Raw genomic sequence first — 27,747 nt, 5'->3', positions numbered from 1 at the left:
GCATTCACATGGTAGCTTACAAGTATCTTTAACTCTTGTTCTAGGAGATCTGACACCCTCTTCTGACCTCCACAGGCAACAGCCATACATGCTGCAAACACTAGTACACATAAAAGTGAATCTTTTTTGCCTGTTCTTGATGACATATGCCTTTAATCCCAGCATTAAGGAGGCAGAAGGAGGTGGATTTTTGAGTTTAAGGCCAGATTCTTCTACAGAGTGAATTCCAGGACAGCCAGGTCTACAAAGGGAAACCCTGTCTTGAAAAACAAAGAGGGGGGCGTCTTTTTAATTTTTACTTATTTACTTTGATTTACTAGCTCTGTAAACCAGACCAGTCTCAAACTCAAGAGTTCTGCCTGCCTTTGCCTCTCAAATCCTGTTGGTTCGGTTGGTTGATTTGAAACATGCTTTCTGTGGCTTAGGCTGGCCTCAGCCTCTTACGTGCTGCAATTACAGGAATGAGCCACTTAGGTAGAGAACGTTTCAATACCACATAATACCTGTAACTGTGATAACTTGTCATTTTCCAGCTCCTGCTCCCTTTTTTGATGACTATTTTGATGATTAATTAAGTCAAATATATAAATATAGACCTTTGTGTTTGGTTTCTTGAATTCAAGATCATATTTGAGAGTTCAAGTTGTAGGATGTATTCCTTTTTAGAGCTTGAATGTTATTCTATACGTTTAGACTACAATTCATCTGCTCATCTGTTGATAGACATTTAGATTATTTCTACCTTTTCGACATAAAGAATAGCATTGTAGATATTTTTATGAAATGTCTGTGTGACCTGGAGGTGGTGGCACACACCTTTAATCTCAGCACTCAGGAGGCAGAAGCAGACATATCTTTGAATTCGAGGCCAGTGTGGTCTACAAAGTTCCAGAATAGCCAGTACTGTTATACAAATCTGTATGGACTACAATTTTCTATTCTGTGTGTGTATATGCTGCATATGTATGTGTGCATATGTATGTACTTGCCTGTGCAGACAAAGGCTGACAGTGGAAATGTTTTTATTAGTTGCTTTTTACCTTTTGAATGTGTTCTTCTCCACTCTTTGGGTCTGTAACTTCTTCCAAAAGGTTTTCCCATCTTAGTCTTTGAAAGGGGGGCATCTCTGAACCTGAAACTTGCTGATTAGGTCAGTCATTTTCCTGTCTCTGCCTTCTAGCCCCAGAATTACAAGTGCATACTACTGTACCTGGCTGTTGCCTTGTTTTTTAATTTTTTGAGACAAAGTTTCTCTGTTCTGATCTCACTTTATCCTCTTTTAAATTTTATGCATTACTGAGGAGTTGAGCCTGTGCCATAGGCACATGTAGAAGTCAGGGGATGGGTCTCTCTACATAGCCTTGGTGGTCCTGGAACTTGATCTGTAAAGCAGACTGGCCTTGAAGTCAGATCTGCCCACCCTGCCTCCCTGAGTGCTGCGATTAAAGATGTATACCAACACCATCCAGTTTACTGAGAGTTTCTATTGCTGTGATAAAACACTGATCAAAAGTTGTTGTTGGTTGGTTGGTCATTTTGTTTTTGAGAAGGAGTTTCTCTATGTAGTCCTGGCTATCCTAGTCACTCTGTAGACCAGGCTGGCCTCACACAGATCTTCTGCCTCTGCCTTCCAAGTTCTGAGACTAAAGGTGTGTGCTGCCACTGCCTGGCTGCTTTACTTCATTGTAACAATGCCTAGGTTGTCATTGGGGAAGTTAGATTAAGAACTCAAGCAGAAACTGCTGACTGGCTTTTTCATTTTGTTTTCTTATAAAACATCAGACCACCTTTCCAGGGTTGGTATCACCCATTATAAAGCAAGCCCCCATGTCAGTCAAGACTTGCCTAGAGGACTGATGGAGGCGGTTCCTCAGTTGGAAGTTCTTCTACCCCGATTTTTCTAGTTTGTATCAGAATTGTAAAACAACACAAATTATTACTTTTGGGAAATAAATTTAGGTCCCCAGACTTATGCATCAAGCAACTTTACCCTGAGCCATTATTCCCGCTTATTTTGTATTTTTTTTGTTAATTACATTTTATTTTTATTTTATTTTTTTATTTTCGAGACAGGGTTTCTCTAGTTTTGGGTGCCTGTCCTGGAACTAGCTCTTGTAGACCAGGCTGGCCTCGAACACACGAAGATCCATCTGCCTCTGACTCCCGAGTGCTGGGATTAAAGGTATGCGCCACCATCGCCTGGCCTACATTTTATTTCCTCGTGGGTGAAGACATCCCATAGTATCAGAGGACAACTTTGTATAATGTTGTTAATCTCTTTCTACCATGTGGGTTCTAGATATGGAAACAAATGGGGTCTCACTGTGTAACCCAGGGTGGTCTTGAACCCATGACAGTTCTCCTGCCTCACCTTCAAGAGTTGGAATCTGCTGGGCAGTAGTGGTGTACACCTTTCATCCCAGCAGACAGATCTCTGAGTTCGAGGCCAGCCTTGTCTGCAAATGGAATTTCAGGACAGCCAGAAGTGTTACACTGTCTCAGACAAACCACAAAAAAACAAAAAACTTTTATTGTATTTATGTTGTGTATGCATGCTCTCAGTGCATACATGTGCAAGGGAGTTGGATCCTGTTTTCTACTCTGTGTAAAAAAGTCAAATTGTCAGTCTTGGGAGCAAACACACCATCAACTGAGCCATCTTGGTGGCCCTTGTGTTGCCTCCCCCACCCCCTTTTTTTTTTTTTTAAAGATTTATTTATTGTGTACACAGTGTTCTGCCTGCATATATGCCTGCACGCCAGAAGAGGGCACCAGATCTCATTTCAGATGGTTGTGAGCCACCATGTGGTTGCTGAATTGAACTCAGGACCTCTGGACAAGCAGCCAGGGCTCTTTACTGCTGAGCCATCTCTCCAGCACCCCTGTTGCCCATTTTTAGATTGTCTGTCATTCTGGAATTATGTTTTAAGAGTTGTTTATGGGGGCTGGAGCAATGGCTCAGAGATTAAGAGCTCTTCCAAAGGTCCTGAGTTCAATTCCCAGCAACCGCTATGTTGCTCACAACCATCTATGAGTTCCAGAACATAATTAATAAATCTTTAAAAAAATAGATGTTTGTATATTCTTGAGTCTTTTTGTTTTGTTTTGTTTTTCAAGACAGGGTTTCTCTGTGGCTTTGGAGCCTGTCCTGGAACTAGCTCTTGTAGACCAGGCTGACCTCAGACTCACAGAGGTCCACCTGCGTCTACCTCCCGAGTGCTGTCATTAAAGGTAAACACCACCACCACCTGGCTGTATTCTGAATTCTAAAGACTGATCAGACATAAGATTGTCAAGCATTTCCTGTCCTTGTGCGTGTTCTCTCTTCACTTTGCACAATAACCTTGGTACTTTTTTGTTTTAATGTGTTTAAGTGTTTTGCCTGCTTCTGTGTCTGTGGTCACACATTTGTGGTGCCTGCAGAACATCAGATCCCTGGAACTGGAGTTAATTTGTGAGCCACCTTGTAGATGCTAGGAATTGAACCCAGGTCCTCTGGAAGAGCAACCAGTGGGTGCTCTTAAGCATGGTTCTTAAGCCATCTCTCCAGTTCATCTTTTGCCCTTTTATATAAATGGAAGTTTTTGTCCTACTTGGTTCCATAGCCATTCAGTCTCAGATACACAGAGGCTTATATTAATTATAAGCTGTTGGGCCTTTTGCTCGGGCTTATTACTAACTAGGTCTTACTAGTTTGGATTACTAGATTTACTAGATGTATTTAAAGATTTATTTTTAAAAAAAAAAGGTAGGAAGGACTGGAACAATGGCCCCATGGTTAATAGTACTTTCTGTTCTTGCTGAGCACAAGAGTTCATTTCCTAATATCCACCTTGGGCTGCTCACCAGGAGCTCCAGTGTTCTCTTTTTACACATAGACACACATACACACACTGATACGCGAGTGCGTGCTAATGCATAGATACATTCATTGTTTTTATTTGTTTGTCTTATGAATGACTATGTTGGTCTGGGAAGATGATTTAATGGGTAGAATGCTTGTTATTCAAGTGTGAGTACCAGAGTTCAGAAACCCAGGCACCCACGTACAAGCCAAACAGGTGTGGCCACCTGCCTATAATCTTAGTACTCTAAAGAAAGAGACAAAATATCCCTTGGACAAGCTGGCTAAGTCTGAGAGCTCTGAGTTCAGGGAGGCACATCCTCAGTCAGTAGAAAGTGATCTAGAGAGTTAGCAGACATTAATTAACATCCATCACCAAACACATAGACAACATCCCTCTTGAGATTTTTTTTGTTTGCATAAACAAATTCTTAGGTTATTTTTATTCGTATTGAATTGTACTTTGCAAATAATCTAAGATAAATATGCCCTTTTCTTGCAGAGTAATACAGCATCTGGTGGGATGACACGGCGAAACACTTACGTTTGCAGTGAGAGGTCTGCAACGGATCGACACTCGGTGATTCAGAATGGCAAAGAAAACAGGTATGAGATTTTACTTATTGGCAAAAAAAAAAGTTTTCTCCCAAAAGAAGTGGTAGTATGTTACTTCTCACTTTTCTAATCTAAATTCAAATAGTTAACTGATTCTTTTTTAAAGGTAAGTAAACTTTTAATGCTAATTTCTAGCAAGAGATTAGGATTCCAGATTCTCCTCTTTGTCCAGAGCATCTGTCTCTATGGTTGGTATGTGTGACAAAGAAGAGCTGGGAGGTTTCTTCAGAAAGACTGTTAGCGTAGTCTTTGAAAATGGTGAGTAGGGAATGGAGGAGATTTTTTGTGTGTTCATCTTTGGAACAGGGTCTGAGGTGTGGTTTAGATATAGTACCATAATAGTGTGCATGGTTCCATTTCCAGCTCTATGATACCAATAAGAGCTAAAGCTGGGTCTTACATGTCATTAATTCCTAGCACTCTGGAGGCCTATGCAAGTGTATCTCTAAGTTCAAGGCCAGCCTTGCCATCAGGTACGGATGGCCAGGAGTATCATAGTCTCCCCCTCAGAGAGATACACTTGAGATTCTAGGAATATGGAGAGTCCGTCTTCTGCATGACTTGAAATACTAAGATCACGTGTCCATAAGTAGAAGATCATATCATGCAGATAGCTTTCCAGAGTTACAAAATAAGAGTACAAAAATGAGGGCTGGAGAGATGGCTCTGTGGCGAAAAGCACTAACTACTCTTCCAAAGGACCCATGTTCTATTCCCAGCACTCATGTGGGACTCAACACCCAGTCCTAAGGATCCGATTATCTCTTCTGGCTTCCACAGGCATCAGGCATGCATGTGGTACGCAGACATACAGACTGGCAAAATAACCATACATACATAAAAGTACAGCCTCTGATGATCTTCTGAAACACAGGAAATCTCCTAAATGTGAGCTTCTGTAATCAAAAATAGATAGATAGATAGATAGATAGATAGATAGATAGATAGATAGATAGATAATAAACTGTACTGTAGTGGTGCACACCTTTAATTTTCTCACTGGGGAGGCAGAGATAGGCAAATCTCATGAGTTCAAGGCCAGCTTGGTCTGCAGCTCTAGCAAGTTCCAGAGAGTTACATATACACAGAATCCCTGTCTCAGAAAAAAGAGAAAGGAAGGAAGGAAGAAATGAAGAAAGAAAGAAAATGGGATTAGATAGATCCAGAAACCATGAAGTGCTATTGATTTGGGTGAGGGGGCAGGGGTGGTAGAGAAAAGAAATCTAGTTGGAGGGATTTGGTTAAATGTATATTCTGTATAGAATAAACCAGATTCTGAGAAGATGAAAATCACAGTGAGTCTCAAAAGAACTCCATGATGAATTCACATTACATTTTGCTGTCCTCTGGCTTGAATCTTGACCACTATCTGGTCATATTTAGCATCAGTGGTTGTGTGTGTGTGGGGGGGTGTTAATAGGTTTTTTTTCTCGAACATACATGTGTGAATCCCTGAGGTTCAGTCGACAGTGGAAAGCGAAGAGTGAGTTAGGGTGATAGTAGTCTTCATTCTTTTTTCTTAAGGTTCTTCCTGCCTCCACACTCAAGTACTGGGGTTACAGGTGTGTGTACTATGCACATGTATTCTCACATTAATTTTTTTTTTTTAAGACAGGGTTTCTCTGTACCTTTGGAGCCTGTCCTGGAACTAGCTCGTGTAGAACAGGCTGGCCTCAAATTCACAGAGATCCGCCTGCCTCTGCCTCCCAAGTGCTGGGATTAAAGGCTTGCACCACCACCACCCAGCTTTTGGACATTAATTTGTTTTATTGTTTTGATTTTTGTATTGTTTGGTCCCATTATTTAGATAATATATGACTAGTGACCTCTGATTACCTGAGAAAGATCCAACTCCATATTTTGTTAATTATTTTTTTATTACTAGAACAAAATACCTCATCGAAAACATGGATGAAGAGCTTATTGGGGCTCACAGTTCAGGGCATAGTTCATCATGTTAGGAAGTGATGGCTGCAGGAGCTTGAGGCAGCTATTCATGTCACACCCAAAGTCAGGATGCACAGAAGAAATGAGGGCTTGTCCTCAAATTTCCTTATCCTATTTATACAGTCCAGGGCCCAGCCCACAGCTAAAATTGTTCTCCCTACCTCACTTAACCAAATCTAGATAATCCCTTACAGGTTTTTCTAAGAGGCTTGTCTCATGAGTAAATCTAGATCCTATCAAGTTAGCTGTCATACCCCCATTATTAAACCTTTCCATAGGTTACTAGAACTTTTGATCAGCTAAGTTTATCTTGTAAAATTATGTTTATCAGTGAATTGAGAAAAAAAAATTTATGTGTGTAGGTGATTTGCTTGTATGTCTACAGATTTCCCTAGAACTGTAGTTACAGACAGGTGTGAGCTGTCATGTGGGTGCTGGAAATCAAACCCTGGTCCTCTTAGGAGAGCAGCCAGTACTAACTGCTAAGCCATCTTTTCAACCCCTTATCACTGAATTTTTTTTTAAAACAACCTTCTGATTTCAGTGATTTTGGTAGGGGCTCTCTGTTTTTTTTTTTTATTATTGTTTTCTGCTTTATTTCTTAACCTTTGCTTACTCAGAGTAGGGGTTTTTTTTTATTATTTTTATTTTATGTGCCTCGGTGTTTCATCTGCATATATATCTGTGTGAAGGTGTCAGATACACTGAAACTGGAGTTACAGACAGTCACGAACTGCCATGTGGGTGCTGGAATTTAAACCCAGGTCTCCTAGAAGAACAGCCAATACTCTTAACCACTGAACCATCTCTCCAGCCCCAGTGAATTTTTAAAAATATTATATTCTGGTGTTTTTCTGATTCCTGGTCCTTTGTGGAGCTTTTTGTTTTTCTGCATAGGTGATTATTTTTGTTTGTGTTGTATATTTTTGTTCTTTTTTGAAATAGATCTCACAACCTGGAACTCACTATGTAAGTAGCTATCCTATGCCCCCAGAGTACTGAGATAAAGTACCCTGATGAAAGCAGCTTTGGGGGAGACAGGGCTACTGAGTTCGCAAAGCCGGGCTCCAGTTGATCCCTGAAGGTCCAGCAAGGCGGAACTTGCAACAGCTAGTCACCGTCACAGGCAAGAACAGAGAAAAATGAATGCATGCACTCAGCTCATTCTCTCTACTTATGCAATTTAGCGTGCAAATCAGGGAATTAACACACAGTGGACTCCCGCATCATTTAATATAAATAAGACAGTTTTTTACAGACATGCCCATAGGCCTTATCTAGATAGTCTGTCATTGAGTCTTCCAGAGAGAGAGAGAGAGAGAGAGAGAGAGAGAGAGTTGGGGAGGGGCATATAAAGGTTAGAGAACAACTTTCAGCAATTAGTCTTTCTCTTTCTCTCTTTCCCCTATGTAGGTACAGAGATTGAAACTCATGTCCTCAGGCATGGCAGCAAGTGCCCTTATCCACTTACCCATGTGCCAGCCTTTATTTTAGTCTGGTATTAGTAGATTGTTTTGTTTGTTTTTCAAGACAGGATTTCTCTGTTGCTTTGAAGCTTATCCTGGAACTCACTCTGTAGACCAGGCTGGCCATGTATTCATAGAGATCTGCCTGCCTCTGCTTCCTGAGTGCTGGGATTAAAGGTGTGCGTCACTACCACCCAGTTTGGTAGATTTTCTTTATCTCAGTTCCATTCTCAACTCCTTCAAATATTTTCTAGATCACATGTGACTTAATAGAAGACAACAGAAAAACCTAGAATTTCTGTTGCAAAAGGAGCGGCGGGGCTGCGTTCCCGCAGGGATCCTGGCCATCAGCTAGCTTTACACCCGAAATAATTAACACGGAAACTGTATTTTATTAAACACTGCTTGGCCCATTAGTTCCAGACTCTTATTGGCTAATTCTCACATCTTGATTAACCCATTTCTATTAATGTGTGTAGCACCACGAGGTGGTGGCTTACCAGGAAGGATCTTAACCTGTGTCCATCTTGGAGAGGAGAGCTATAGCGTCTGCCTGCCTCTTCTTTCTTCCTCCCAGCATTCTGTTCTTTCTACTCCACCCAACTATGTTTTGACCTGTCAGACCAAGCAGTTTCTTTATTAATTAACCAATGAAAGCAACAGATAGATAGACTCTCCTACATCAAATTTCTGTTAGGGATTTCCTTCTAGAGGACTCAGGAGCTGTTGTTTCATGGCCCTTGTTTTTTGTTTGAAAAGCTTCTTAGTATCAGTGATCAACATGAAGAAAAAAAAAAAGAAAAGCTTCTTAGTTGTTTTACTAGTAAAAGTCCCTTGGGACTTTACAGTTGGGAGGTGCCGTTCTCCAGCAGGGGTCCTGACCTGCATGAACAGGAGAAAGCATGTTGAGCACAGCTCTCAGTCACATCTTGTAAATGCATTCGGTATATGGTATAGGGTGTAGGGCCCCGCTCTATATATTTATGGCTGTCTGCTTGTGCACACACTTACCCTCTCACACCGTTCTTGTGATTCACCAGCTCACTTTTCCTAAATCACTGTTCAATCTTTGGAAATAGTTTGATGAAGTCTTTATTTAATACACACACACACACACAGTCCTTTTCTGCGTAGCTCTAGTTGTCCTGGAAAAACTCATTATGTAGACCAAGCTGGCCTCGAACTCGGGGATCTGCCTGCCTCTCAAGTGCTAGGATTAAAGGTGTATTCCACCATGCCTGGTTTATCTTTACTTTATTTAATTTCTTTGCAGCGGTTTCTTTTTTGTGTTCTCCTGAAGCTACCCTCTTTTGGGGGTTGTGTCCTCTGTATCCTACCAGGGCTTGTTTGCTTCTCTTAGCAACATTCATTGAAAATACTTTGCTCATTCTGGGGAGCTGACTCAGTAGATAAAGAGCACTTGCTCTGTGAGCTTGAGGGCTGTGAGTCTGAGTTTCCAACACCAATGTAAAAAGCAAGGCATGGCTGTGCATACCTGTAACTCCAGCACTATGGGATGTAGACATACAGATTCTAGGAGCTATGGAGCTTCTGCTTCAGTGAGAGACCATGTCTCAAGGCTGAAAAAGGTAGAGGTGAGGGGCTGGAGAGATGGTTCAGGGGTTGGGAGCACTGATTGCTCTTCCGGAGGACCAGTGTTCAATTCCCAGCACCCACATGGCAGCTCACAACTGTCTGTAGTTCTAGTTCCAGGGGACCTGACACCCTTACACAGACATGTAGGCAAGCAAAACACCAGTGCTCATAAAACAAAATCATGAGGAAAAAAAGGTAGAGGTGATAGAAAACGACAAACAGGTATATGCATATTTGACATGCCAAAAAGAGGGAGGGCGACAATAAGCAGATAGAGAAACAAATGCTTTGTTTTCCGGACAGTTTCTTTGTGTAACCCTGACTGTCCTGGAACTCCCTGTGTAGATCAGGCTTGATTCAAACTCAGAGATCCACCTGCCTCTATCTACCTCCTGAGTGCTGGGATTAAAGGCTTGTGCCACCACCACCCAACAGCACCACCACCAAACTTGAAGCAAGCTTTAATTAAATACTGGCCATATAAATGGGCTCTGGCCAGGTCCATACCCAGGTTTCTGGGAAATGAATCAGGTATGGCAAGGGCTTAAGAAGGAAAAGCCATAATTCATTCCTTTTCCCATCAGGTCCAGTCAGGTGCAAGCATATAGCCTGACATATTTCCTGCTTACGTACCTCCCACCCACATGTGATCAGACATTGGGTGCAGATGGGTCAAACAAACTTGTTTAGGGGAGTGAAAACTCTTAGCTTATTATCTCCCATAAACAATATCCTCCAGCATTTCAGGAACTATCTGTCCTTACAAGTCAGAGGCATTTTTGTTTCAAGGATCACTAAGGCATAGTATTTAAAACTTAAATGTAACTTTGGCTCTTGTAACATGAGGGCCTGCTTGTTGGGGTTTCTGTCCCTCCTGGTCTCCCAGCTGTTTAGTCCCAGAGAAAAATCACACAGAGAGTCTACATTAGGTTATAAGCTGATTGGCCCATTAGCTCAGGCTTCGTATTAGCTCTTATAATGTATATTAACCCATTATCCTTATCTATGTTAGCCACATGGCTCAGTACCTTTTTTAGTGGGGCAGTTCATATCCTGCTTCTGGGCAGAACTGCAGAGGAATGGGCTTCCTCCTTCCCTGAATTTTCCTGTTCTCCTTGCTCCACCTCTACTTCCTGTCTGGTGGTCCTGCCAATACTTCCTGCCTGGCTACTGGCCAATCAGTGTTTAAAACATAATTCACAGTATAGAATTGTTCCACACCAGGCTCTTTGTCGTCAAACTCACAAAGATCTACTTGCCTCTGCCTCCTGAGAGTTGGGATTAAAGGCATGGGCAACCACTGCCCAAATTGTTGCTTAATCTTAAATTGAGCAGAATGAAATTTGCCATTCCCTGAACAGCTTTCCTAGGTCATGATTGCCTCCTTCTCTCTCACCTATAGATCTTTATTTCTTTATTCATTTAAAATATACAAGAACTACTGGACAGTTGTGGCATGTACCTTTATTTTTTTTTGTTTTTTGGGGTTTTTTTTGTTGTTGTTGTTGTTTTTTTAAAAAAGTGTGAATAAATCAAGCATTCTTTTTATTATTATTATTATTTATTTCGTATACAATATTCTGTCTGTGTGTATGCCTGCAGGCCAGAAGAGGGCACCAGACCCCATTACAGATGGTTGTGAGCCACCATGTGGTTGCTGGGGTTTGAACTCAGGACCTTTGGAAGAGCAAGCAGTGCTCTTAACCACTGAGCCATCTCTCCAGCCCTGGCATGTACCTTTAATCCCAGCACTCAGGAGGCAGAGGCAGATGGATCTCTGTGAGTTCAAGGCCAGGCTGGTCTACATGAGCTAGTTCCAGGACAAACTCCAAAGCTACAGAAAAACCCTATCTTGAACATGCCCCCCACACAAAAAAACAGACCACACACACAAGTACTGCAGAATGCCCATTGACTTGTGAAACTAGTCCATTCCATTCTTAGTCTTACATATGCTGGACTGTCCCCCAAATGAGGTTGTACAGAAGTCCAGCACAGGAGGGATCTGGGATAGTACCAAGCATGAAGCCTGTCTTAGCAAGCTCTCACTAGCTTCGTTCTTCTACTTGAATTTGAAGTGTCAAGGCGCATCAGACAGTTAAGTTCATCCTCTTGCCATATGCCATATATTTATTTTATATTTTTAAATTTATTTATTTTGGTTTTTTGAAACAGGGTTTCTCTGTGTAACAGCCCTGGCTATACTGGAACTCACTTTTAGGTGAGACACAAAGATCTGCCTACCTCTGCCCGCCTAGTGCTAAGGTGTGCACCACCACCACCACCTGACTATTTGGTTATTTTTCATTGTTTGTTGTTTATTGTTTTCCCCGTTGCTAAGGATTCACCCTAAGCCTGGGAACGTCCTCTATCACTGAGCTGACTATAAGTTACCTTAGGTAGGCCTTGAACTTCCAGTCTGTGTGGGTTTGTGCGTGTGTACTAATTGGTGTTTTTTGTTTGCATGTGTGTCTGTGTTAAAGTGTCAGAACTTCTGGAATTGCAATTACAGACAATAGTGAGCTGCCGTTTGGGTGCTGGAAATTGAACCCAGGTCCTATGGAAGAATAGCCATTTCTCTAGCCCCTGAACTTCCAATCTTTTAGCTTCATCCTGCTGAGTAACTGGAACTATAAGCCTTTACCACTCAGCCCAGCTGTTGAGTATGCTTTTACTGAGCAGCAAAAGACTTCACATTGGAGCTATCAGATCTATTTCTTGGCAGCCTTTAGTGGATTCGAGCTTTAAAAAAAGGAAAGGTAGCCTGGAGAGATGGCTCAGCAGTTAAGAGCACTGGGCTGCTCTTCTAGAGGACCCAAGTTCAATTCCTAGCACCCATATACCAGCTCAGTACTGTCTGTAACTCCAGTTCCAGGGGATCCAGCACCCTTACACAGACATACATGCAGACAAAACACCAGTGCACATAAAATAAAAGTAAATAAATCTTTTTTTTAAAAAAAAAGAAAGAAAGAAAGAAAAAGGAAATTAGTTCCAACATAAAACAGTTGAGGCATGTCTCAAGGCTTTTGTTGCTGTGATAAAACTCCATGATCAAAGCAACTGGAAGAGGAAGAAAGGGTTCATTGCATCTAACAGGTTACAACAGTCCATCACAGTCCAGAGCGCAGACCTGGAGGCAGGAACGGAAGCAAAGGCCGTGGAGTAGTGCTACATACTGGCTTGTACAGCTTTCTTATACAGCCCTGGGCCACCCACCTCCCAACGGGTGGCACCACCCACAGTGGGCTGGGCCTTTGCATATCAGTCATTAATCAAAAAAAATGCCTGACAGACTTGCCTGTATGTCAGTCTTATGGAGGTTTTTCTCATTTGTGAATTCCTATTCCCAAATGATTATAGCTTGTGTCCTGTTGACATAAAAATGACACTGTGTAAAATGTTAGTTTTGTTTTGGTATGAAGCTCTAATCAATCCGAACAGACACAAGAAGTTCTGAAAAGCAAGATTTATTATTGAACAATACCATGGAGACTGGCCAGTTACGGATAACAGTGCAGACTCGGGAGCTGACTATGTCCCCAGTCATTCATTGCTGCAAGTATTTAAGCACAAAACCCACAAACATCTGTGCCAAATTACAGTTTTCCACCAATCAGGATTCAAAGATTAGGGGATTTTCCTATGGGTTCCAATATTGTCAGCTGACACAGAATGTAAGCTTATCAATCCAAATAAATCAGATTTATTTATTCGTTTTGTTGGGAACAGCCATAGTTTTAGAAACCTAAAGAGCATAACAGACTTTCTATTGTTTAAAGAGGGGTTGATCATCTCTTGGATAGCCCCCCAGTCCCTCTAGGGCTTGGTAACATGAACTTTGCTTCACCCTACAGGTAAAATGGAGTTTGAAATCAAAATGGTAGTACTTAGGACAAGGTGTTTTTGCCTGTTTCCAACAGTTTCATTCTGCTTGAATGTTAAGAAAAGCACTATTTTGTGGGGCATAGGGGGTGCACATATTTAATCCCAGTACTCTGAAGCCGGATCTCTGTGAGTTCAAGGCCAGCCTGGTCTACAGAGTGAGTTCTAGGACAGCCAGGGCGATGAGACAGAGAAACACTTTCTCAAAACAACAACCAAAAGAAAGGAACTGTTTGCTGCTTGGTGGTAGCACACGCCTTTTAATGCCAGCACTTGGGAGTTAGAGGCAGGCAGATCTCTAAATCCAAGGGACAGAAAAATTCTATCCCGAAACAACAAAAAAAAAGAAACCGCTATTTATATTAGATTTTTAAAATGAGGCCAGGGCTGGTGGCGCATATATGTGATCACAACACTTGTAAGGCAAGAGGCAGGAGGATTTTAAAGACTTGTCTTTTTAAAAAAAAAAATGCCCCACCCTTAAACCCAAAACTATTAAGACTATAACTTCTGTTATCTTGCTTTTAGAGATTGTTGTGGACTAGATTATTTATGACCAATCGTGGATACTTTTTTGGGTTTTTTATTTGTTTTTGACTTTTCAAGACAGGGTTTCTCTGTAGCTCTGGCTGTCCTGGAACTCATTCTGTTCCCTCTACTTCCAAGTGCTGGGATTAAAGATATGAGCCACCACCTCTCGGCATCTTTTGCATTTTTTATAGCAGCCAGCTTGAACTTCTAGAATATGTTGCTGTTATGATTAGTTTAGGGACTGTGTCATGAATAGTTTTTTTGTTGTTTCTGTTAGAATTTGATTGTATCAGTTTGAAATTTAGCTAACACTAAATTAAGATGTTAGGCCTAATGTAGATTGATATTAAAAACAACTATATTGGGCCTGGAGAGATGGCTCAGCGGTTAAGAGCACTGGCTGCTCTTCTAGAGGTCCAGAATTCAATTCTCAGCAACCACATGGGGGCTCACAACCATCTGTAATGAGAGCTCATGCCCTCTTCTGGCCCGCAGGAATACATGCAGACAGAACACTGTATAGATAATAAATAAATAAATTTAAAAGTCAAAAACAAAACAGGTATGCCAGATAGTAGTGATGCACACGTTTAACATTAGCACTTGGGAGGCAGAGCAGTTGGATCTCTTAAGTGAGTAGAGGGTGGTAGACTGGAGAGATGGTCCAGTAGATAAGAGCATTTATTGCTCTTATAGAGAACCGGAATTCTAACTAATGCTGCAGGAGACCTAGTATGCTATTCTAGAGTTTGTGGGCATATTTACTCAAACACACATACAATTTTAATATAATAAAAATGATTTTAATCTAATAGTTGATAATTCAAATGTGAATTGTACTTTCCCTTAGCTAGGTCTTGTACTTCGAGGAGGATCCAGTCAGTGTTGCACATGCTCTCTTCATGCCTGTGTACCCGTAGGTCTAGTCTCTCCTGCAGCAGCTTCTTGGGAAAAGAGAACAGTCTCTTGCTGTGCACCAAAGTCTTTTGCTTTTTGCAAATCTTTAAGACAAAATATGTTCTCCATAGATATCAAACAGCTCCTGTTTTTCTTACTGTGTTCCAAGCACATGTTGATTCTTGCTCTCAGTTTGATCAAAATTGTCAGCAGCTGGGCAGAGCAATCAATGTATGACTGCTGTCTGAACCTGAACAGATAAGAGTACAAGAGTTGAGCCAATGAGACAGATAGCTTAGCAGGTAAAAGGCATTTGTCATTTACCATGCAAACCTAGTGACTATCCGGAACCCATGTAAAGGCAAAAAGAGAAAGCAGGTCTTAGGGTACTACTTTATGTGGGTGAGTTTGTTTGAAGCTATTATGCAAGGTAACACTAAAGGCTTTAAATCAGTATAATACTCTTTCCATAAATAATCCATATGCTGAGTTTTCCCATCTATATAAGAAGAGAGCAAATGTCTTCTGAGTGGGAAAGTTCTAAACTGTGTTGTTCAAATGACGTAGGATACTCTGGTGTATAATAACAAGTTTCTGTACCCATTACTTCAGTCACTCATTTGAAAGGGAAAAGGTGAAGTGTACTATGTGCTTGTGCCACATTCATTTTACCACCTACATTTGCATAGAGACATCTTTAGGATGTGTTCTATTTCAGGCAGAGCTTGGAAGGCACATATGGAACAAGTATTTAAACATGGAGACTGTTATATTCTTTAAGATAATGAACTTTTTGGGGGGGCTGGAGAGATGGCTCAGTGGGTAAGAGCACTGACTGCTCTTCCGGAGGACCCAGGTTCAGTTCTCAGCACCCACATAGCAGCTTACAACTATCTGTAACTCAAGTTCCAGGGGACCTGACACCCTTGCACCAATGCACATAAAATTAAATAAATTATTTTTTTAAAAAAAGATAATGAACTTTTTAAACTGCTGTTTGCAAAAGCAGCTGTGGGCCAGCAATTGGCCCAGAATCCCCAAACAAGTGAAAAAGACTCTTGATCTCTGGAGGTCTGCAGGGGTCTGGGGAGAAGGTGTGTGCATTAGACAGACAGCAAGCTGCTCTTTGGTCACTGTTCCATCACACTGTTGTTTCTGCCTCTGCCTGAACCCAAACCCTCTCCCAGCCTGACAGAAGTGTTCGCTTACGCAGCTAGCCCTGCTTCACTCTGTGCCACATCTACCTGTCGGCTGAGACATCAGAAGTCGATGTCCATGTCAGCCTCTGGGCACCCCAAGATGATGTTACCTCCAATAGACAGTGAAGGAGATAACTTCAAGGCTATGTAAGAAAAACGCACATTCCTTGTAAAGCTAATGTGTACCCACTGCTGCTTAATTTTGTGCTGTGGATTTTATGGCTCAAGATTTTGTTACAGTTATTCAAAAGATGTTCTTCTTCCATATAGTTTTAGTTAAGCACATCCTGTTTCATTGTGTCCGTGTTGTCTGTGTATGTATATATGCCTGTCTTCATGCCTTGGCATACTACAGAGGGTCTAAGAAATCCCTACCCCAACTTGCTTTCAGCATGTGGATTTTATATTTATGCCATCTGTGTGCTTCTACAAATTTTTTGGTTGCCTGTTCTTTTCACATGCAAGCCTTTCTTTCCTTTGGCACAGTTCTCTGTGTAAGCAGCTTGAAGGGAAGTAGAGGGGGAAAGTTTAAGTTAGTCATTCTTCACCCTACATTAATCTTGTCCTTGAAATGTGCATATATGGTATCCCTGAACTTTTTGAGCTTTGTCTCTTGTCCTGTTCCTTTGATATCTTCCCCACTGAGCTTACGTTTTGCTCCTAAATCCTGTTTTAAATTCCCTTTGGGTCTTGATTCCCAGTGGCTTATTACTTCATTATGTGTAAAAGGTATATTGTGCTTATAAATTTTCATGTTTTGATTTTGGGAACAAAGAAGTCTCTTTTTCTGCTTTCCTAGCACTATTCCAGATCAGAGAACTCCAGTTGCTTCCACCCACAGTATTAGCAGTGCCACCACCCCAGATCGGATTCGCTTTCCAAGGGGCACGGCCAGCCGTAGCACTTTCCACGGCCAACCTCGGGAGCGGCGAACTGCAACATATAATGGCCCACCTGCCTCACCCAGCTTGTCCCACGAAGCCACACCACTATCCCAGACTCGAAGCCGAGGTTCCACTAATCTTTTTAGTAAACTAACTTCAAAACTCACAAGGAGGTAAGTGTTATGTACTGCTGGTTCTGTTGGAGCAAATACAAAGAGAAAAAGTAAATGTTTTCCTAATTTGTGACGCTCCTGACTGGATCCTTTTCTTTCTTTCCTCCATTAGCTCATGTGTATCCAGCGTTAGACTTTATAGCTTTTAAAGTAGAATTACAGAACTCAGCATCTTTTCACAATACTAAAAGTTGTTTAGTGCTTAGGTAGAATGTATCATTCTTTAATTATTGTTTGTATTGTTTAGACATCTGTCCACATGACATCTATTGCAGCTTAGCAGTCACTGAGAAAAACATGTCTACTGTGATTGTCTCTGAATATGAAAACATCTATCTCTTCCATGTCTGGCTTAATAGCAAGTACCTTACCCACTGAGCTGTCTCACCAGCCCTGTAATTGACACTTGAGCATCATGAAAGTCCTCCCATTTATTTCTCTTTTGTGCTCTCTGGGAGACTATTATTGATTTGAAATACCAGCACATGGTGGTTGTAGTGGTAGCTCAGTAAGAGTGCTTCCTAAAAAGTATGAAGATACCCACGTAAAAATCCACAGACTCGCTGCTCATTCCTTTGACCGCTGCTGTGGTTGGCAGAGACAAGACAGTCATTGAGGCTTACTGTCTACTACACTTTTTCCAGGTTCAGTAAAATTCCTTTTTAAAGAGCACTTACTGCTCTTTTAGATCAGCTTCAGTTCCCAGCACACACATGGCAGCTCTCAATTAGGTATAGTTCCAAGGGATCCTATCCTCTCTTCATCAGTGCCCTCTTCTGGCCTTTGTGTGCACTTACAAGCAGGCAAAACACCCTTACATATACAATGAGGAGGGAGGGGGAAAAGAGTGGGTTCTGTCTCAGAAGAATGAGTTGTAAAGTGATAGAGCGAGATACTTGATATTGTCCTTGGGCCTCTGAGCACACATCTGCACACACCACATAACCATGGATTCATGTCAGGAGGCACAGACAGACAGAGGTCTGAATTGGATTCCAGCCTGGTCTACAGAGCAAGTTCTAGGAGAGCCAGAGCTACATATACAGAGAAGCCCTATCTTAAAAAACTCAAAAAACAAAAAAGCATAGATCATGCAAGGAAAAACAAAAACAAAAGGCCAAAAACTGGATTGTCAGGATGACACTTGTCACACAAGCTTACCAGGCACATAGTTAATTTATTTAACTTTATTTCATGTGCGTTGATGTAAAGGTGTCAGATTCCCTGGGACTGGAGTCTCAGACAGTTGTGAGCTGCCATGTGGGTGCTGGGAATTGAACCCGGATCCTCTGAAAGAGAAGCCAGTGCTCTTAACCTCTGAGCCATCTCTCCAGCCCCCACATAAACTGTTTTTAAAGAAAAAGTCAGCTAACGTTTGAATGTGTGTGTGTGTGTGTGTGTGTGTGTGTGTGTGTACACGCGCTCACGCTAAGCTACATGGGTAGATATCTTTGCATATCTAGTTTGTTTGGTTTGGGTTTTTTGGTTGTTTTGGATTTTTTTGTTCTTACTGATTTTATTTTGTTTTATGTGTATGGGTGTTTTGCTCAAATGTGTTTCTGTGCACCACCACATGCATGACTGGTGCCCAAGGAGGACAGAAAAGGATGTCAAATTCCTGGAACTAGAGTTAGATGGTTGTGAGCCATCATGTAGGTTCTGAGAATCAAACGTAGGTCCTCTCCTAGAGCAAGTGCTCTTAACCACTGAGCAACCTCTGGCTTTCGTTCTAGTTCTTGAGACAATATCTCTGGGTATTTGTGACCTAGAATTTGCTTTGCGAGCCAGTCTGGCCTGGAACTCACAGAGGCTCACCTGCACTGTGCCTCTGCCTCCGGTATTCAAGATCACATCTGACTACATAGTAGTTTTTTTAATAATTTGTTTATTTGTATTTTATGTGCATTGGTGTTTTGCCTACATGTATGTTTGTGTGAGGGTGTCAGATCCCCTGGAATAGGAGTCGCAGATAGTTGTAAACTGTCATGTGGGTGCTGAGACTTGAACCCCAGTCCTCTGGAAAATCAGCCAGTGCTCTTAACCACCAAGCCATCTTTCCAGCCTCCGCCCCAGTTAGTTGTTTTCTATATTTGTGTATCATGTGAACATCTATGTCATACATATGTGTGGTATTTGTTGAGTGATGTTTTACTCTTTTGGCTTTTTGAGGGGCCCACCACCCAGATCCCAGATAAATCACACACAGAAGCTTTTTAGTTATAATCACCCGGTCTTAGCTTGGTTTGTTTTTTTGCCAGCATTTCTTAAATTATCCTGACTACCTTTGCCTCTGGGCTTTTATCTTTCTCTTACTTACGTACATCTTTTATTCCGTAGGTGGCTAGTCCCTCTCCTTTTTCTCTTACTCAGTCTCCTAACCTCTCCTTTTGTTTATACTCTGTCTCTCAGCCCCGCCTATCCTAGCTTCTGCCTTGCTATTGGCCGTTCAGCTCTTTATTAGACCATCAGGTGTTTTAGACAGGCAAAGAATCACAACTTCACAGAGTTAAACAGATGCTGCGTAAAAAAGTCACACACCCTAAAATAATATTCCCTAACAGGTATCTCTGTAAGTAATACACACGTATTTCTGTGTGTACAGAAGTTATAGACACCTCTAGTAGTTTGGGGTGGGTTTGTTTGTTTTTTTAAGATTTTTAAGGTTTTTTATTATTATTTGCATATACACATGCATACCAGAAGTGATCATCAAATCCCGATATAGATGGTTGTGAGCCACCATGTGGGTACTGCTGGGAAGTAAACTTAGGACCTATGGAGGAGCAAGGTGCAGCCATCTCTCTAGCCCCGAAATTTTATTTTATGTGTATGAATGTTTTGCCTGCATGTATGTCTGTGCGTGTCTGATGCCCACAAAAATCAAAAAGAAGGCATTGGATCTCCTGAAACCTGAGTTGCAGATACTTGTAAGCTACCTTGTGGGTGTCAGGAATTAAACCTACTTCCTTTGCGAGTATCTAGTGTTCTTAACCACCAAACAATCTCATCAACCACCCTACTCCCAGTTTTTTTTTTACTTTTTACTTGAGGCAGGATTTTTTTGTTTGTTTGTTTTTCTAAACAGAGTTTCTCTGTGTAGCCCTGGATGTCCTGAAACTCTCTCTGTAGGTCAGGCTGACCTTGAACTCACAGAAATCTCTGCCCCCTGAGTGCAAGGATTTTTCTATATTTCTTTAATCCCATCACTCGGGAAGTATAGGCAGGCAGATTTCTGACCTTGAGACCAATCAGCAATCTGGTTTACAGAGTGAGTTCCACAACAGCCAGGGATATATAGGGTCTCAGACCGTGTCTTGAAAAATGAAAAAGCTAAAGCCAATAGTAATAATAGTTACCAAAATATAGGGGCTGGCTTTTGAGCTGTTCTTTCAGAGGCCCTGGTTCAATTTCCATCAACCACATGCTATCTCACAACCATCTGCATTGGAATCCAATTCCCTCTTCTGGCTTGCAAATGTACATGTGAGCAGACACTCATATATGTAAATAAATAAAACTTTTTTTTAAAAAAATCCTTGTCACTGCATTTGAAATTTTTTATTCTCCTCTTGAGAGTAATTACTCAGGCTGAAGTTGTAATGCCTGAAAGGCCATGATGTTGACACTTAGATACCACAAGGGAGAATCAAGGTTGCTACATGTAACCAGCCAGCCTGCAGCTTTGGAGAGCTTTAGGGAACACCACAAACAGAATCTACCAACCCTAGAGATTGCTCAGTGGTTAAGAGTACCTACCATACTGATCATGTAGACAACAGGAATTTGGTTCCTAACACCCACTTCACGTGAATCACAACCACCTGTACCTAGAGCTTCAGAAGGATCTGATGGCAAGTATGCATGCGCGCGCGCGCACGCACACACACACACACACACACACACACACACACACAAACCAATATGTGTGCCCATGCCTACAGGCAGTATAGGCTTCAGCCTAGACACAGATGTTTCTAAACCTCAGATTGGTCCTGTCTTCCCTTTGCCTTATTTGGTATTAAGAAGATTTGAGGGAAGACAAACTAAATTTTGACTTACCAGATAGAAATTTTGTGAGGGACTGGAGAGACAGTTCAGTGGTTGAGCACTTAGAGCCTTTCAGACCACCTGTGTTCCATTCCCAGCTACCCACACGGTTGCTGATGACTGTTTTACTCTGATTTTACAGGGCCCATCTCCTGGCCTTTTTGGGCCTGCATACTTGTGGTACACTTACATAATGCAGGCAAATATACATACATATAGATTTAAATATACATGTAAATATATATATATTTAAAAATATATAATTTTTAAAAGACATTGTTGTCGGAGCTGGAGAGTTGGCTCAGCGATTAGGAACACTGGATGTTCTTCCAGAGGACCCAGATTCAATTCCCTGCATCCCACAGCTGTCTGTAATTCCAGTTTAGGGAACACTATCATACATGCTGGCAGAGAGAGAGAGAGAGAGAGAGAGAGAGAGAGAGAGAGAGAGAGATTGGTTTAAAAAAAAAAGACCTTGTCTAGGCATGTCGTTCAGTGATAGAATTCACAAGACCCCAACACTGGAAGAGGAAAGTGGTTACTAATAATCATTTTGAAATAATATTTTAAAAACATATCTATATGTAGTATCTAATTAAAAATATTTTATGTGCACAGTCTTCTATACAGTATTTATCCTGCTGTATACCATTGTTTGCTCTGTGTGATGTGGATGGCAGTTGTCTCTAATAGTTAGACACTTTCCAGTTTGTCTAAGCAAGTGTGTCCAACCTGTGTTTCACAGGCTGCATTCACTCTGGGTAGCTGTTAGAGATAACAGTGCCATGCACAAGGTCAAGATTTTGGACTTCCCTAAAAGCAGTACAGAGTTACCCCCAAATTAGAGAGGAAAAATCAAAAAAATGTTGTTTGGTGAATATGTCTGTCTGCGGTATCCATTACAACCCTGGGCTTTTCCTGCCTGCACTTGCCCAAAGGTGCTTAGTGTGTGAGATCTTGTCAGACTCTGTTCAGCATAGCCATGTGTCTCCTTACCTTTGTTATTGTTGTTGGGTTTCAGTTCGGTTTTGTCACTTTTGAGACAGGGTTACACGTAGCCCAGACTGGCTTCAAACTCACTAGGTAGCCAAGGATGACCTTGAATTTTCTGATTGGCCTATTTATCTCCAAGACCTCCTGAGTGTTGGGATCAAAGATATGCCCAGCCATGCCCCCATTTCCTGCAGTACTGGAGATCAAACCCAGAGTTTTTATGCATGCCAGGCAAGCACTTTACCAAGCAGCATTACCAGCCCCACCCTCTTTATTACGGGGTCTTGCTATATAGCCATGGCTCTGGAACTTATTTTATAGGCCTGCCTGGCCTCAGATTTACAGCATTCCCTTCCTCTGTCTTATGCTATCACACCTAGCTCAGTGATTATTCTTTTAATGTCTAAATGACTTGTCTTTAGGTCCTTTCTGTTTATGTAGCAGAAAGCAAGAAGGGGTTCTGCTCAAAAGATAGTCTGTAGGAATCTGAGAAATGCTATTTGTTACAAGTACATTGCAAAGTGTGTGTTATTTCTTTAAGACATTGAAGTCACAGGCATGGTAGCAAGTTGGAAGCAGGTTGCAAGAGCAAGACCAGCCTTTGATATATACAGCAAGACCCTGTATTAATAATAACATCATAATGATCATGTTAATTTTTTAAAGACTGACTTTTACCTTAAAAACATTTCTAATGAGTGTCTGTTGAGGTGGCTCAGAGGTTAAGGACCCTGGCTGCTCTTCCAGAGGTCTTGAGTTCGATTCCCAGCAACCACATGTTGACTCACAACCATCTGTAATGAGATCTGGTGCCCTCTTCTGGCCTGCAGGTATATATGCAGGAGGAAACATTATACATAATAAATAAATCTTTTTTAAAAAGTTTTTAATAGATTTAGTTGTTGTGGCTAAACATGTTTTTATGTTTCAGTTTAAAAGACAACATGCTCAAAATTTAAGTGTTTATAATAATTTTACTTCTTCAACAAATGTTTTTATTGATTGTTGGCCAGAAGAGGAGCCATGTTGTTTGGTTTGTTTGTTTATTTTCCCATTCTTTTTATAATTAATTAGATTTTCTGTTTAATTTGTACAAATCTTTTTGTTAATTTTTTTTTGGCTTAATTTCTTTTAGAAACATGTCATTCAGGTTTATCAAAAGGTAGGATTTATATATGTACACTTACTTTTATTCCTATATGTACACTTTCTTTTCAATCCTCACCCCACCTACCCCAAATGGCTCCTGCAATTAACACCAGGTTTGGCTTTTGGTCCTGTTTTGTTGTTTCGGTTTTTTTGTTTTTGTTTTCTTTAAAACTAAACTTTCTGCTAAGAACTAAATTCTCATATCCTTGAAAGGAAACTGGAAAGAAATAGATTAACTCTGTTGGGCATATTAAAGGAATTGTAGCACCCACTCAGCAGAAGGCCTGTGCATGCCTTGTGCACTCTCTTTCTTCAGTAGAATCATTTAGCATCCAGATAATTCTGTCTTGGTACTAATAGCACTTAGCATGCTCCTGTTTAAAGAATGAGATGTTCAGTAATCACGTGTACAATTACTGATTTAGCCTCAAAGCATGCAGAAGGTAAGTGAGGATGGGATTGGCAAAGGCTTTAAGTGACAAGGTGGCTGACACTCTAATGTTGAAGACAGGCATAAAATCCTCCAACTTCATTTAGTTTGGCTTACTTAGAAACTCATGTGTGACCAATCTCACAGCAAAAATGTTGTGTATTTATGGAGAGTTGAAGAGCAAACAGCATTTTGTCTAAAAAGTCACTTCCCAATGAAGAAACCATATGTCATTGTTTTAGTAGAGCATGATAGTGTGGTTCCGGTTGGGTTAATATTTTTGGTGTTGACAAATCACAAATATTGATGTCCATGGAATGTGCACGTACAAGGCAGAAACACTGCTATTAAGGTGGTGCATGCCCTAATATCATCACCTGGGAGGCAGAGACAGGCAGACCCCTGTGAACTTCAAGGCCAGCCTAGTCTACATATTGAATTCTAGGACAGCCAGGACTACATCGAGAGATGCTGTTGTTGTTTTAAGTTACTGCTTGTGCGCCTCTCAGGAAGGCCAGGTTACATTTTTGTGTTTATGAAACATGATATCTTAAAAAGTGGAGATTAAAAAAAAAAACCTTTTTGTTGCAAATGCCACTTCATGATGTTTAGGTGATCTTCCCAAATAGCAAATTTTTATGTGTTGTATTTGAGTGTAGAGTTCTACTGATAACCTCACTTCTTTTTAAATAGAAATTATACAGTGTGGTGTGGTAATAGAACAGAACAGCTGTAGTCCAAAGCCATGAGTGTGCACAGCAGGAAGAAAACTGGTGTGAATGCACAGCTTGCCCCTTCCCATGGCTTTGTCCTCATGGGGAATATATCATCAGCAGTCAGATGGAGGAGGAGTTTGCATTAGTTTAGTGGTAACCGAAAAAACTTTATTTCATTATATGATGTTTGTGTTGATGAACGGGTAGCTGTGGACCAGTGTGTAAGATTTCTTTTCTCTTTTCCACTTTCCTTTGCTTCTACGTTCTGTCCATTGAGGCTTCCAACTGAATATGAGAGGAACGGGAGATATGAGGGCTCAAGGTGAGGGAAATGCTTTTTACTTCAAATATTTTCTAACTACCTCATTGTTATGGCCTAGAGGATCAATGCTGTTTTTGGTTATTCATTTAAGTACAGTGGGCCTGGTTGGGGCTGCGGCAAGGTTCTGATTCTAAAATGTTGTTGAGGCTGCTGGCTCTGCTTGCTGAATCTAGGAGACAGCTTTGTGTGCCAGCAGCCACAAGAGGGCACTGGTGTGCCATGTGAGCCTTCCTGAGCACCCTCAGCCTTCCCAAACTTATTTAAGGCATCACAAATGTAAAGCAAGGCTTTACATTTCTTTTAAATTACAGGTGTTTCTTTTAAAATGATACTATGTAAATTCATGTTTGCCTTTGGGTTTTCTGTAGCACTCACTGTGTACCTATGAAATCACAGGGAGGCTCAGGATTCTATCTCTATAGTGGTAGGCCTCCTACCATGCTTTCCAGTGCAAGTTATGATGATGCTACAGTTCCAAGGGAAAATCTTCCTTGGCACCTGCTGCTCCACCCTGTGAGACCCTGTGCACTCTGTAACCTGCCTTTTCACGGTAGACTTGGAGTGAGCTATAGGCAGTCTCCTCACAGTTCTGTCCCAGCTTAGAGCAGGCTCTGCTTTTCCATGTGTATTGCTCATGCACAACAGGAAGGTGATGGTGGAGCCTACTTCCTGGTATGGAGCAAGACAAGGTTTGCCATGCAAGTGCTCTGTAAGGGCTAGTGGTTTTGCCTGTGCCACTCTGATCCATGTTCTGGGGTGGGTCTTGAGTGCATTCTGAACTTTCTTGCCTCTGTGCATTTGCTGACAATGTCCCTGTTGAAAACAGAAACTTAGCAAACATGGTAGCGCACACCTATGGTCCTAGTACTTGGGATGTAGAACAGGAGAACCAGGAGGTCCGGGCAATCTGAGCCTCATGAGACCACTATTTCCACAAAAGACAGAAAGCAGCACACAAACAAAGTCACACACAACCTCTGCTTCTGGTTCCATTGAATTTTACTAAGGTGTATGTGGCCAGTCCTGTCTGCTCGCCTTACTCCTCTTCTGTGACTCTCCAACAGACTGTCCATAGTTTTTGTGCTGTGTTGCCTCCTTACCTAAGGTTCCCTTATTCCCAAATTGTTGCAAAGCTCATGCTTGCCTTTATAACCTGTGGAGTGTCTAACGTAGCAATTTAGCTCTACTTTGAGCCCTCACCTCATGCAGACCAGTCATTTCAGTTATCCACAGAAAAGTGAACTGCAGCATTTCATTTCTTCATCTGTTTCATTAGGATTAGATCATCTGAGTTGTGGGTATTTGTAGTGTTTGGTTTTGCCTATTTTGAGATGGGCCTCACTGTTACTCAGGCTTACTTCAAGCTCCTGGACTTCTGTGATCTACTCAGCCTCCTGAGTGGCTAGTAACACAGGACCATGACTTGGATATTTTCAACTGTAAAACTGAAATTTTAATAAAATAGAGAAACAACAAGGCAGATGGTGGCTTAGCTATGTACAGTAGTACTAAGCTGGGAATGCTGATCAGCCTTTGAGCTCTGGTCTGTGTAGCACGTGTCAAGCATAACTATAGTAACAGAAGCTGTGGTAAAAGAGCAGGAGGTTGCTGGTCAGTACTCACTGTTGTACAGCTGCCTCCTGAACATTTCCCAGCCAGGTAGATTTTTGGGTGCTTATTTATGTTTAGAGATTGGGGATATACGTGTGTGCCTCTTGGTAAATGTGAGGTGAGGGGTCAGTTGTCATTTGTGCTAAAGTTATGATAATCAAGTGACTGAGGTGGAAAAGGTTCTGTTTTCAGTGCAATTAAAAATCACCATGCCCCTGTACATTTCAGTCGCAATGTGTCTTCGGAACAAAAGGATGAAAACAAAGAGGCAAAACCTCGCTCACTGCGCTTCACCTGGAGCATGAAAACCACTAGTTCCATGGATCCCAGTGATATGATGCGGGAGATCCGCAAAGTGCTGGATGCCAATAACTGCGACTATGAGCAGAGGGAACGCTTCCTGCTCTTCTGTGTCCATGGCGACGGGCACGCAGAGAACCTGGTGCAGTGGGAAATGGAAGTCTGTAAGCTGCCAAGACTGTCTCTGAATGGGGTCCGGTTTAAACGGATATCAGGGACATCCATAGCTTTCAAAAATATTGCTTCCAAAATTGCCAATGAGCTAAAGCTGTAACCCAGTAATTATGGTGTAAATTAAGTAGCAATTTAAGGTGTTTTCCAGAACACTGATGGAAATGTATAGAGTAATATTTAGGCAATAACGTCTGCATCTTCTAAATCATGACATTAAAGTCTGAGGACGAGAGCACGCCTGGGAGCGAAGGCTGGCCTTTTCTACGAATGCACTACATTAAAGTCTGTGACCCCCGTGCCTCTGTCTTGTTTCCATTGCCCTGGGAGTCAGAGTGGACACCATCTGCACATGACTCCTGTGTGTGGTGTGAGTGGATGGTGTGTGTGGGAAGGAAGCACTGTATTGGAAACAGCTCCTTACACTGGCAGCCAGCATTACTAGTACCTCTGTGGGAGATCATTTGGTGCTACAACATTACAATTGCCAAGAAGGAAAATACTGAATTACTGCTAAGAATTAACCTTAAGACTAGTTGATAATTAATACAGGTTTACAGTTCATGCCTGTGGTTTTGTGTTTGTTTTGTGTTTTGGGGGTTTTTTTTTAGTGCAAAAGGTTTAAATTTATAGTTGTGAACATTGCTTGTGTGTGTTTTTCTAAGTAGATTCACAAGATAATTAAAAATTCACTTTTTCTCAGTAAAATCTTGCACTGTCTCCTAATGGTGTATGAAGCCTCAGTCCCAGGCAGTCCTGAAGCATGCTGCTTGCCTCCACCATTGGGCTGAGTAGAGGCGAAGGGCATGTGTGAAGCATCGAGTATTGAGTACTCTGCATAGCCCCCAGCCTTTTAGATCAGTACTTCCAGCCCTCCTAGTCCCCAGGAGAGGTAGTCGCTGCTTAGTCTTTGGGGACCATGCTTTCCCTTGAGGAACCAGACCCTGACATCACTGAGTGGGTTTTTCCAT

At 41.6% G+C, this 27,747-nt stretch overlaps 1 protein-coding gene across 17 annotated transcripts in view; it reads left to right on the top strand.

The window, feature by feature from the left end:
• Mark3 (microtubule affinity regulating kinase 3) overlaps window positions 1–27,077 on the top strand; it is a 93,342-nt gene extending 66,265 nt beyond the window's left edge. For 4 of the 17 annotated variants that reach the window (XM_048431361.3, XM_085697979.2, XM_048431360.3 and 1 more), the window contains 6 exons: window positions 4,347–4,450; window positions 15,969–16,127; window positions 16,780–17,037; window positions 23,213–23,239; window positions 24,650–24,694; window positions 26,534–27,077. In XM_048431361.3, the coding sequence (XP_048287318.2) occupies window positions 4,347–4,450; window positions 15,969–16,127; window positions 16,780–17,037; window positions 23,213–23,239; window positions 24,650–24,694; window positions 26,534–26,879 (939 nt within the window). In that variant the 3' untranslated portion in view covers window positions 26,880–27,077. The remainder of the gene's footprint in view (window positions 1–4,346; window positions 4,451–15,968; window positions 16,128–16,779; window positions 17,038–23,212; window positions 23,240–24,649; window positions 24,695–26,533) is intronic. The other 13 variants (XM_085697977.2, XM_085697976.2, XM_048431363.3 and 10 more) reach the window with 7 other exon arrangements.
• Window positions 27,078–27,747: the final 670 nt, after the last annotated feature.

The sequence above is a fragment of the Myodes glareolus genome, chromosome 11, assembly GCF_982192425.1.
Source record: "Myodes glareolus chromosome 11, mMyoGla1.1, whole genome shotgun sequence".
NCBI lineage: Eukaryota > Metazoa > Chordata > Mammalia > Rodentia > Cricetidae > Myodes > Myodes glareolus.
Note: the sequence above shows the minus strand (reverse complement) of the source record. Positions and strands in the feature narration are given on the sequence as shown.